General features: G+C 31.1%; 1 protein-coding gene across 2 annotated transcripts in view; it reads left to right on the top strand.

Moving 5' to 3' along the window:
* LOC145291508 (uncharacterized) overlaps positions 1–13,723 on the top strand; it is a 783,169-nt gene that overhangs the window by 710,872 nt on the left and 58,574 nt on the right. For both annotated transcript variants that reach the window (XM_080137475.1, XM_080137464.1), the window contains exon 10: positions 7,033–7,213. In XM_080137475.1, coding sequence (XP_079993601.1) covers positions 7,033–7,213 — 181 coding nt within the window. The remainder of the gene's footprint in view (positions 1–7,032; positions 7,214–13,723) is intronic.

Here is a 13,723-nt window from a genome sequence, read left to right as displayed (position 1 = left end):
AGAGTAAGTGACGAAATTCCAATGCTCAAGCCCAAGCTAGAATTAATGATGAATATATATATATATATATATATATATATATATATATATATATATATATATATATATATATATAAGATGTTTGAATAGTATATTTCTATGTGATATCATGCATAATGTCCCAAATCACTAATAGGAGAGAGAAGGTAGGGTTTGGGTGTTTTAACATTAAAGTATATTCAACTGACCAGAAAACAATCTACGTTTAGACTCTTCTATACATATATATACATACACACAGATTGACCCACAAGACGATTAAAGAATGGTGATAGAAGTTGGATGTCCTAGTGACACCAGACCCTTCGGCTACCATACAAAGGCCAATGTATGTTGCACTGACCATTCTTTTGTTTGCTAATACTGCGTTCCCATGAACAGTTACTGCTGGAGTGATTTAATTATAACTCAATGACATCTGTTTAAGTAGTGCTTTTTACTCTGGCCGTTCTCACCTATAAGTTAATGTCTCTTTCTTTTTTTCTCTTTTTAGCTTTCTCTTTCGCCCCCTTTTGCTCCTGAATCGCTCTAATTCTATCACTCTCTCTATTACTCTTTCTCTTCCTTTCATGTCCCTCCTCTCTATAATTTAAGCAGCTCCCTTTCTCTCTTGAACCTTCTATTCCAGCTTTTCTTTTTCACACCTTTTATTCTTTAATTGCTTTTTAATTTTATTGCTTTCTTTCTATCTCATACCCCCACTATTTCTAGATTCCTCTTTAAATCAGTTTGGATTCTCCTCCACCTTTCTCTTCCTCCATTTCTTTGCCTAGCTTTATATTTGACCTTTCTCTCTTTTTATCATCTCTCTCATTGTGTGTGTGTGTGTGTGTGTGTGTGTGTGTGTGTGTGTGTGTGTGTGTGTGTGTGTGTTACTTAGCAAGATAAGAACGTACTGAGCACTGTATGCAAGTTTAACTCAAACTCTCAACAAGCCCCAAATCCGATTTTTGCATATACTAACCTACCCATGTCCCATCATTGCCCGGGAATTCAGAGTGACGAAATTTCAATGCTCAAGTCTAAGTTAGAATTAATGATGAATAATACTACATAATAGTTATGTACGCAATATTCATACAAGATCAATAATAACAAAAATAGTAATATTACTACTTATAGTAATAACATTATTGATAATAGTAAGAATAAAAAGAATAATTATGATGTTAATTATAATAGTAATACTAAGAAAAATATAATACAAATTATAATTAAATTTTGGATTTTTTTAATTTCGCCACGTGAAATATATAGAGTGAGATAAAAGATGGAATTATCTGAAATTCATGTACTTATGCTATAATATTTTTTCATATTATTAAAGCAAATCATCCTAAATTTTATTTCGACAAAAGCAATATTAATTGATTCAAAAACTTTTAAAACAAATATTTAAATGTGTTATCCATCGAGACAAAAATGGCGGTGAATGGTGTTTTTATGGAAAATTTTTACTTAAAAATTCTACTAAAAATAGCAGAAAATGTTTTATATTATTCTGCTTTTCATATAATAAAATTCAGGCATTTATCTTTCTGGAAAAAAAGTTGCTCAAGAATAATGGATTTTAATAGATTTTAATTCGTTAAAAAAAACAGCTTGGTTTTTCTTTCATTTTTTTTGGCCGTGCCTAGTTAATAATAATATTAATAACAGCAAGACAAATAATAAGTATAAGAATAATTGTAACAGTAATACAGACAATAGCAGAAATAATTAGAATGATAATAATAGAACAAAAAAGAATACTAATAATAAGACTACTACTATGACGACTACTATTACTACTAATAATAATAATAATAGTAAACAAAAATAGAAAGAATGTAGAAAATCAAAATAGTGCTATTAGTAAAATAATAGTAATAAAAACAATACTAAAATCATCACCACCATGAACAAAAAAAATAATAATAGTAATAATGTTATAGTTCCCACATCAACTGGCATTTCACGAAATAGTTGAGTTGTTTACGGTATGTTTTTATTAAATTGTTAAGTAATAGTACAAAATAGTTTTACAAAGCCCAGTCCGTATTCTGAAGTACATATTAATATTGCTAAAAAGCCCTGTCTGAAGCAATAATAACAATACTAAGTCACCACCACCAACAACAACAATAATAAAGTCCGGTCTGTATTCTGCAGAAGTACCTGTTAACGTTATTATTTTTTTCGCTTGAAACGTATGAGGCGGAGAGCAAGGGGCCAATCATTGTTTCCGTGTATTATTAGATGTGGCGAAAGTATAAGGTTTGAAGGAAATAAGAGCGGTCGTTGTTCACTGAAGTTTTTGCCCTCGGTGTATGATGAGTCGAGATAAGGACAATTATTTAGAGAGGGGCAAGTTTGCGACTCCCTTTAAGTAGTACATGCATGAGAGAGCGACTATGGATGGAACTAAAATAGAAATTTACAGTAGCGATTCAAAGATATTTCTGCAGATTGATAGAGAAATGATATGCAACTAATACGGACATACTGTAATTTTACGTGGCGCGCGTGCTTGGAAAGCTACAAAGTAATTTTCTAAAGGGAAATTTCTGCAGTCATTTTATTATATATAATATAATGATATAATATGGAGATGGAGATAATGTTGAGGCTAGCTGAAAAATATAGAAAACTAGTCAGGTAGTGTTCAATGGCACACGATGGAATGTTGCTTCATACTAAGGCCAACAGCTTATAATAACTTTCTTAAAGAGGCCCAATCCTAGTTGAAAGGGAGTTTATAATAATATTTTTATAAATTAATATTAATTACTTTACCTATAGACACTAGTGTTTGATGCTTATGCAATCATTGGTGTAGGAAGTGATAATAACTGCTGGTCAAAGGATTTGAATCCAGTTGCAAAATTACCTTTAGTCACCTGTGAAAATATAAAAAAAAAAGCTGAAAAAAATTTTTTTTTCTTTTCTCAGGTTTTTTTTATATTTTCACAAGTTACAAGCACACACACACACACACACACACACACACACACACACACATATATATGTACACCCCTTTCTTTTCACAACTTTGTTGTACTCTTGCTTTCTTTCTGCAGATACTCCTATTTGATTGTGCTCAGTACATCCTCTTTTTCTTACTATCTTCTGCGCCTGTCTCTTCATAATGGTAAATCACAATAGCAATCTACAATGCACCACTGCACACAAACCGACAGGCAGACAGACATTAATATGAATAAAGACAAAACGGCTAGGGAATTAAGAGAAACGTGCGATTTCTGAAAGGTTCTCTTAACACTGGCCAGAACAACAATTATATGAATCAGCAAGTTACAGTTTTTGACTTAACTTGATTCCGTGTTTTTAGCATTGGTTTTCCCATTTCTATTGCAGAATCAAATACTCAGTGGGGTGATCACTTTAAGATTGCTAACATCTCCATTAAAATTAAATCAAAATAAAATTAAATTAAAATAGCATGGTTCATATTTTTTATATCTATGCCATAGCCATATCAGTATCCACTGCTATTAAGCTTTATATAAATTTTAATTTGTAAACGATTTAAATACACATGATTCGTTTCTATGCAACTAAAACAAATTGTTGAAACATAATTAGTATACAACCCTGCTTCAGAGACGTTTATGAACGAATGGTAGACAAAAAAATAGTATGGCTCCATTCAGTCTTGAAAGACAATGTATATTCCCTGTAAGGGTGCCTGTACAGAGTAGCAAGAGTTGTGCAATCTCCAACCACATCTCTTTTGAACCGGCATTTCTTGAGTTTAGTGGCAACAAGAATCCAAGAAGACCAGAAAAAAATACAGAAATCAGCAGAGAGCTCTCTCACATGTAGCATCTGGTATTGTCAAATGGTCACCCATTTATTATTGACCAGGCTCAATATTGCATAATTTTGATGATCTAATGGGAACCTATGTTACAACATGATTATGCCATATATATATATATATATATATATATATATACACACACACTCCTATAAATTTGTTTTTTGTGTATTGATATTCATATTAAAAACCCTTTTTTCTAGTCATTTAGTTATTTATTTGCTTCCCCTCTGAGCAAATTAGGCACAAGGCGGTTTTTTAATGTGGAGAGTGGGGGGAAGGGGACCAGTTCTCTTGAGAGGGAACTAGATAGTGACAATTGGTATGAAGGGTTTCCCCTACATTGACCAAACCTGATTGCTCAAGAGCAATGGTCTGATATATAGAGTCGCCCCTACATATTACTTTGATTGCAGTATCTGCCGGACAGATACTACACTTTTATAACAGAAAAAAGATTTTGGCCCGAAGGCCAAGAAGAAAAAAGGCAAACCTTTTTTCTGTTTATTTAAAAAGAAAATACAACATTGTTATATATGGGTCATGGAATTGCATTCATCTGCAAAAGATCTAGCTAATTTGCATATTCTCTTAAACATTCATTTTAATTAATTCTCTATTAGTTTTTTCGGTTTTCTTACAGGATGATCATCTTTAGTTAACTATTACGTGTAATTATATTAATGCAGATATTCTTTATAATTTATACTTGTGTAATATTTGCGTAAAAAGGTTATAATAAACACAAACCTCTTTTTATATGTATTTATGTATGCTTATATATATATTTGTTTAAAAAATTTTGCCTACCAAGCTCCTCTGTCAGTTTTTGGTCTACAGATATGAAACTTAATATATAAGATATTCAAACCCATACAAAACTTTATATTTGGGTTTTAGCCGTTGAAATTCGGGGCAAAAGTGTGAAAATTAAAAAAATGAAATTTGCTAGGTGACACTCAAACAATGGCATAGCGAATATGCATGCATAATGTAATAGCTATTGGTTCATGTTTTAATTTTTAGCCTGGCAGGAAACATGTCAGGCATTAATGTCAAAGGAAAAAAATAAATCGTAAGCTAAACATTTTGGTTTTGATTCTCGGTGGTGGCGCACAAGTCATCTATTTTTAACTTTTTAAATCATTACTATGTATTGGGTCTAATCTAATAAATATGAAATCTGCATTAATCAAAATATCATATTTAAGCATATTTTACAACCAGGCAATGCCGGGCGGCCTTTTCATATATATATATATATATATATATATATATATATCATTTAAGAATTTCATTTCTTATTCACAAAACTTCTTTTCTAGGTGATATCGCAGCTGTTGAGTTAGCTCTTATTGTGAAGGGATTTCCGATCACACGTTACTTAATTACTAAATACCTTTATGCAGGTGTACGGTTTTCACAACAAAACATTCATTTATAATGGATAAAGAGAATGTTGCATACCTGCAAAGGTTTGTTTGACATATTCACGGTAATAATCTCCTCCTCCTGGCAGCCTCTCATGCTGTATTTTTTTATTTTTTATTGATGTCCAGATGATTCCTTTGAGGATAGACGGATAGGATTTTGTGTTCATTTGGCAAAATATAGAAGAGAAGAATAATAAAGAAGGATTTTTAAACTAGACAAAAATATGACTTCTGGAAATGTCACATGTGTTATCACAATGAAGGGGAAAGCGGGGAGGTAACTCGTTCTGGCAGAATTCCAAAAATGGTTTATTTGTGAGAATAGGTGAATGTCCTTGGTGTCACTTTCTATCAATATTAATGATACATGCGAAGATTGTTAACGATACTAACACATATAACACTGCTACACATTGTTGTGATGTTGCTCTACAAGGAATTTTTAAAACACAAAAGCTATTGAAATAAGATTTAAAACCTCTGAAAATATGACCTTTTGCCAGTTTTAGTTAAATCTGATAAAATCCAGAAAATTAAATCAGTTATAGCAACTCGTTTTTCTATTTACACATCTATATATGCTTATTGATAAGTATTTCGATTTTTCTTATTGATTATTATTATTTATTTACTAAAAGCTCTTACGCAAGTTTTTACCAATGGTCGTTCACCGATAAAAGTAATGTAGTGCTCTCTCAAGTATGAGTGACAATGTCTCCCCAGATTTTCAATACTCTCTACTGCTTTCAATAACCATTAGAAATCACTTTGAATTCTCACTAATGATCATTGGTTTTCTTTGAAATTTGAATAGAAATAAGTATCCCCAGAATTTTAGTCTTCTCGATGTATATACAGTAGAGGTCTGAGTGGTGCTTTCTGTGTTCGGTCTTTCAATTCTCCCTGACATTTCACAACCATTTTCTGTGGCACCAACAGATGCTGGTAGCAACACATTTTATTATCATTATTATTGAAAGACTATATTCTTTGTAAAAAAATGTTTTTCTGTTTCACACTTCTTTTCTGTTGAACTCTTTTAACTCTATTTAGAAATGATCTGGTGAACAAAACGATTAACAATTTTTATTTGAGCCTTTCTTAATTTCATTTACTGGCATTGAAACTTTAGAATCATTAATGGATCAGTGCAGAATGTTGGTATTGAAACCAGTAATGTCATAATATTTTGAGAGACAGTTTGTTAGATAAAAGAAACCAATATACACTGTGATGCTCACCCATTGAAACATAAGCCAGTGTTTAATGGTGGAGAGTGTTTAATAGTTTATTGGATATTTAGCATCTCTCTACCAAAAATGAAAGAAATGACACTCAGCTGGTTGTAAAGATTGCATTGGTTTGTACATGTGAAATTTAGTGGTTGCTGAATCGATACATGTACCAAGATTATGATGCCTAAGAAACGCATGACCTAGTAACGAGTAGTCTGGCATAATCTGAACCTAGACCAAAACCTATTCCTAGAAAAAAATCTCAAAATTTTATATTTTCTCCCAAATAAATTTAATAAGAATTATTTTCTTATTAGATGCTTAAGTCCTCATTTTTGTCTCATCTTTAATCACTTTATGCTATGTATCGTCGCATAGATGGAGGCCCATTCTTGGAATTGTAACAAAAGCAAGTAAAGATAATGTTAAACTAGATGGTATATAGTTATTTAAAAACTAGTGATGCAAAAGTCGTTTATATTTTTGCTTTTCTTTCTTCTTTCAGTCTAATCCCTCCACACCAACTGTGAAAAGCCCTACAAAATTACCACAGTTTTTTTCACCGGGTATGCTGCCTCCTCCACCACCCCCTCCACCAAATCTTGCCCGACCAGTTGCAATCCTCAAGACTTCTGATGGCCAGACAGTTGTCGGCAACTCTTCTTCAGTGACCAGCTCAGCAAACAGTAAGTTTTTCATTTCTTTATTTTGCTGCCATCTTAAATCTTGTTGTCTTCTTAGCAAAAACAAATACCATTGATACCTTTCTTTTTTCACATTTTTGGCTCAACATTTTGACCAGTACAATGTCCGACCATCGACAACGCTAAATAGAGTTAAACTGATAATGAATGTGCTGTGATATGTAAAGGAAGGATGATGGGGTGATCCAATCATATTCAAACTATCTCCTTTTCTCATATTTTCAGTACTAGGATTAATACTTGAGTTTTTGGGACATCACCCGAGCGTTACCGAACCTTTGTACGTCACTGGGTCTGTGCATGGCCTGTCTCAGATTATATAGTCATAAAGAGTGGAGTTTTTGTAATTTCTTAATTTTTTCATAAAAATTCATGTTTTCAAATTAAAAATTATTTCCAATAATCTTGCTTACTCCAATACTTCCTTCCTGGATCTTCCTTCAGCAAAAGTCTTTTGGCATCATGGAGACACTTCGGTGAATTCTTTACTGCTTTAGTTTTGGTAAACTACACACATGATAACACAACCAAATAATCAATCCCTTGAAGAAGTTCTGTTCTTAAGCATGTGGTAAAGCTCTTCAAAATAGGCATATTGATGATGGATGGATAAGATATATTATGAAGCCTCTAATAATGTTAATGCAGTAGGTGACTCCTAGATTACCATGCCAATTTCACTTCACAAAACAGAAATCATACATTCATATTACTTGGTTTATTCAGGCTACTGTTCTCATCTTGAATGTTATTTTCACCACTTTTCAGCCGATGTAACATCTGACCTTCTTTAGGTGTATCTTATTGAACTCGAGAATCTTTCCACAAGGATAGATAAAGCACTTAGTAATATTCAGTTGTAAGTGACACTCTTGTGGAGGTTGAAGGTTCAATCCGCAGTACGAGTGATACTCAGAATATAATTGCGAATTACTTAGGACTTCTATGCAATCTTAACTAATGGACTGAGCGCATACTACTATTCAAAATTTTTAGCAGATTCTCAAGAAAGATCCCTAAGTTCGGCAAGATACACCTGAAGAAGATTGGAGGTTACATCAGACGAAATGTTGTGAAAATAACACTCAAGATGAGAACAGTTATCCAAATCATCCAAATAATACAAATTATTAATCCTCATCTCAAAAATAAAGAAACAGAAATGATATATTCTTGGCCTTCGTTTGGGTTTGGATCAAAATGTAGTATTTGTTTTGTCCTTAATCTTAATTGACTGATGTAGTTTTTGATTTTATCTTATCAAGAGTACTCCCTTTAAGGATCTGGATATCTCCCACATAAAAAGTAGACCTTGTGTTTAATTTTGTTCTCATAAGAAGGCAAATCGATAGGAGCACAAAAAATGTGTTAATTTTGTCTTTGATATACGATTAAATTAAAACAATTGATGAAAAATAATAAATTAAATTCAGATGATATCACAAAAAGGACAATACCCAGAACTTTAAAATTTCATATAGATAAATAGATGAGGATAATGGTGAGAAAAATAATCTAAGAGATATCTTGTTAAAATGGTTGGATATGACTTGGATTGAAATGTTATGCCAAAAATCATGAAGGTAGAGATAATTGCTCAAGGGTATTAGATGTGAACCTTTTATTGTGGATCCATGTGTGTCTCAGTGAATTGTGTAGCTTTTCTTAATGTTGCAACCTTAAGAAGAAGAATTTTTTTTAATGTTGGCTTAAAAAAATATAAACAAACAAGATGTAAATATTTATTAATTATTTTCATTTGAGCCCCAAATCTTGAAACCAAGTTTATAATAAAGTTGTTGGGATTTATTTTCATTTAATTTTTTAAAGATCAGATACAGAATATTAATATTTTGATGTAGTTAAATTGCCTTTATCAGTGTTTTCTTTGCAATTTCTTTAAAGAAACGATTATTCCCTCAGACATCTATATATATTTCCACCTTACATTCATTAACTCTTATCCTCGAGTGGCCTTCAGGCTTTTATAAATGGTGACTCCCACATAAAATATATATATATATATATATATATATATATATATATATACATATATATATATATATATAATAAACATCAAACTACTACTGGATATAGCAAACATTTTGTATAAAATCACAGGTAAAGAGACAAAATCATTAGAAATAGTTTCTGAAGTGTAATATATAGGACACGTTTAAATATGCTAGTTGGGCCAGGTATTATTTAATAAAAACTGACACACCTCTAATTAATAACTATACTTACCGAAAAACGTCGAAGAATAGGCTAACATAAATTAGCTAAATTAAGGAAGGAGCCACCCTCTTATTACCCCTTAACATCATCTCAAATGCTACCATTTAATACTAAACGAACAAAAACACAATATGCCACCAACTGGATAAAGGTGAGTGCACTTTGCATACTAATGAAACAACTAAATTAACTGAAATAATGTATGGATCTAACATGCTTATAATTGGAATGTTGATATATACCTATGAGAAGTATTATCGTAAAGCAGTGTTACATGAGGAAACCAACGACTTAATTGATCTCAAATGATAACTAAGTACTCTAACTAGAGGACTTATGGGAATGGAATATATATATATATATATATATATATATATATATATATATATCAGCTATGAGCAGACCAAGCATATTAATTTTGATTGTAAAATCTTAAAACAAATTGAGGAAGAAAAAAGTGAAATGACAATTAGTCAACCAATTTCTTTCCGTGATCATCAGAGATAAAATTTAAGAAATTAAGTAATGTGCATAAAGTTTGGTCAATGAGTAAAATAAAAAGGGCATATTTAAAATGAGATAACATTACGTCCATGAAGATCATCTCTTTGCCTAGAAAGAAAAGATCTTATACAGGGTGACCAAAAAAAAACGGGCCCTAACTCTAATTAGGTTCCGTTTCTTAGTGTTTTGTCCGAATGAAATAAAACTTTGGTCATAACTAGTTTATTATATTCACAACATCACATCAAAAAACTAGGGTCTTTGGCCTTTTTTTTCTCCGTTCTACAGCATATGTTCTAGATGGCCTCCATTTAGCTTTTGTTTTTTTTGGGGGGGTCACCCTGTATATGTAAACGGACTCGAGCATTTTTGAGGTAATCAAAAGAATGTGATTTGCTCAAAATGTAAAACAAGTGAACGCTAATTTCTTCTGCACATTGCTGACTATTAACTGCTTTGCTATTAAGGACCTGTATTTGTGGTTAATAACGTCAATAAAACGGAAGTCACAATTCCTTATTTCTGTGAAAAAATTACAAAATTTAGAAATGGTAATTTTTGTTCGGTTAATGTTATTAATAATATATACAACTTTCTTTTTTTCTTTTTTTAATGTCTGTAGATTTTCATCCTTGTTAGTTTGAATTGGAATCTTTAGAACAATTAACTTTGGTGTTAACAATAACAGAAATTATATTTTCAATCCTTTTAGACAATAGAAGTAAAGTGTAGTGTCTGTTTCGATATTACAATTCATGTTTTCTGTCTGCGATTAGTGAAGAATAAAACTCCTTCTAGACGGAAACCATTTTCCTCTTTGTTCTAATCCAAAGTGTTTTAGGGAGTTAGATTTGAAACCGACATTATGTCTAACTTTGTTCTCGTAGGGAGATAAATAAATAGCAATAATATCAGTTGTTTTTCATGAATGAATGTTCAACTTGAGAAAATATGTCTATTTTGTGATTGACCATATTCAAATTTGTAACAATCTTTGTTTTATTACATTCAATATTCTGTCAGAAAAGTGGTGTGTCCACTTAATAAAATTTAAATAATTACTGAAGCCTCTCCTTAGGGTATGTAGAGCAACAATTTTGGAAACAATTTTCCTTGACACATCTTCGATTAATAACAATCACTGTCGTTTATTTGGGAAGAGATTCCCAATTTTTGTGTCGTTTTTCGATTTGGATATTTTTGCAATTTACATGGATGCAGGTAGTTAATGGAAAAGTTGGTTTATTTATTCAGTGTTCCCCATGAACATTTTACTTTCATTGTTGTGTTTCTTTTTGATTTTTTTAGCAATACCCAATTATTTCTTTTTGAATATGATTTTAAAAGTTAAATTTAATTATTACAGTATTGCCTGATCAGTAAATTATTAATTAATTCAGATTGTTTTAAAATTGGCTTTGTTAGATTAATTTTGTATAAATCTTTATAAAATTTTGAATGTAAATAGTTTACAAAGACTTCCATGTTATATATATATATAAATATTATAGTTCAAGGTATATTAAAAATTTAGCCTAAAGGGAAGTAATTAATGCAGTTTTAAATGCTGTACTATAATTAAGACTAGAACAACAGCATATTCTTTTCATTGTTTGGACTTTCGAGTGTGTATCCGTTGATATCTTATATGATTTTACATAGAGTGATGTGGTTCTCGGTTGATTAACTGTGTCGGATGTATACTCGAGAGTCAAAACAATGAAAAGAATATTCTCTTGTTAACGCCCTAACTATAATGCATGAAGATTTGCTAAGTATATATAGTTTTATAAAATAAAGCTTTTCTTAACACTAAATCTATCTGAAAAAGTATCAATACGTTTGTGCAAAATCTGTTGTTGTGATCTTTTCAAACTTGGGAATCTTTATGTCCAACTCAAGAACCGATACAGAATTTCAAACTGAACTCTTTAATTGATCCATAGAGATAGATTGTCACTGTTCTATCAGCGATGACTTGTTAGAGGCAATAATTTTTATCTTATTCTTTAGTTATCATTGCTTGTAGGCTGGAACCTAAAACTGATTATCAGAGGTCCATGTGGGAAATTCTAGTATGAATCTGGAGAGCTTTAAACCTAATCTTGCCTTAATGTATAACATTATCATTCCATACCGCATATCGACGTGGCAGCTTGAACTAGATTACTCCAAAGGAGGAAATTTCATGGGAGTATGAATTCACGAGCGCTCCCAGGGAAGATGATGTTAGATTTTTGTAACTCTTGCAAGGAGCTTTTGATGTCCTCCTACATACAATGTGTGGTATTCCTAAATAGTCACTCATCTGGTACTGACCGGGCACAATGTTGCTTAACTTCAGTGGTCTAATAAGAACCGATGTGTCAACGTGATTATGCTATATATTTGATAAGTAGCATTACTAGTGAAGTACGTCGACGATTACATCTGCCAAAACGTTGTGAAAATAACAACTAAGATGAGAATAGTAGATAAAAAATTCAAAATAATACAAATTATTAGTCCTCATCTAAAATAAAATTTCCGAACAAATAGATATTATTTTACATGTGTCCAAACATCTCTATAACATGCTCTACCTGTATAAGTTTAAGTTAAATAGAATTTTTATCGTTTGCTTTCCATTTAGTATTAATTTACATGTACTACTAGCTGTCTCTTGCCGGCGTTGCCCAGGAGGCAGTGAAGTCATTTTAGGTTTAATTTTTAGTTGTTTGCACATTTTTAGAACTTATATAGAGAAAGAGATATAGTTCTAGTTGTAAGGGAGACAAATCTTATTATATTCTTCAAGTAAAGAAAATATAAGTTATTCTCCTTGCTAAATTTTATTTTTAGGTGATTACTTAAAAATAGTTCATATTATCACGTTGTTCTGTTTAAGTTGAAAATAGCATGTGCTGACTGAATGACTGCATTTTAAAAATATTCATTCTTGTTTGAATGATTGTTTTTGTATTGATATTTTTGTGTGTCCTATATAGATGTCTTAGTTCAATCCTCCTCTTTTTTCTTTTTAATTTGCCTTAAATTATTATTAACTAACATATATGATGGATCTAACATAGTTGGATAGATTTTCAAATTTTAAAACTTTCGACCTAAGATTCTGACCATAAAGTCAATTTTGAAGTAAACAGTTTGATCATTTTCTAATAGTGAAATTGATTATGTCGATGACTTCAAGTTGTTTTGATTCTTGACTATTTCCTTGACTGGGTCAGTGGATAAGCTTTTTGCTGAGACAAGAACTGAACCGAGAAAGCAAGACAGTCTGACTTTCTTTGAATTTCATTACATTTCTCTTGACCTGTGGTGGCTTAATAAAATGTAAAAGTCAAGTAGGTTTCTCTTGCTGTATAAATGCAGCCAAAGTAATTGATGGTTGGATTAAGTTGGATTAAGTGTTCTCCAAAGAAACACACCAACATATCCATTGACCACTCAGCACTGTGATTCCCTAAGGGTAAGAAAAGCTCAAGACAAAAGCTAATTATCAATAAGAATTAGCCGTACCACCTATAAGTATAGCATTACTTTTACATTATTTTAAAATATTTGAAAAATGTTTAAAGATTGTCTTAATTATTTCCTTGTATATATATATATACATGTATATATATATATATATATATATATATATATATATATATATATGTATAAATGTATGTATATGTATATATAGATATATATGTATGAATGTATATATATGTATAAATGTATGTATATGTATATATAGATATATAT

This window comes from Euprymna scolopes, chromosome 2 (genome assembly GCF_053919585.1).
Source record: "Euprymna scolopes isolate OS-2025 chromosome 2, ASM5391958v1, whole genome shotgun sequence".
NCBI classification, from domain to species: domain Eukaryota; kingdom Metazoa; phylum Mollusca; class Cephalopoda; order Sepiida; family Sepiolidae; genus Euprymna; species Euprymna scolopes.
The sequence above is the reverse complement of the archived record's forward strand: the minus strand, read 5'-3'. Positions and strand labels throughout refer to the sequence as shown.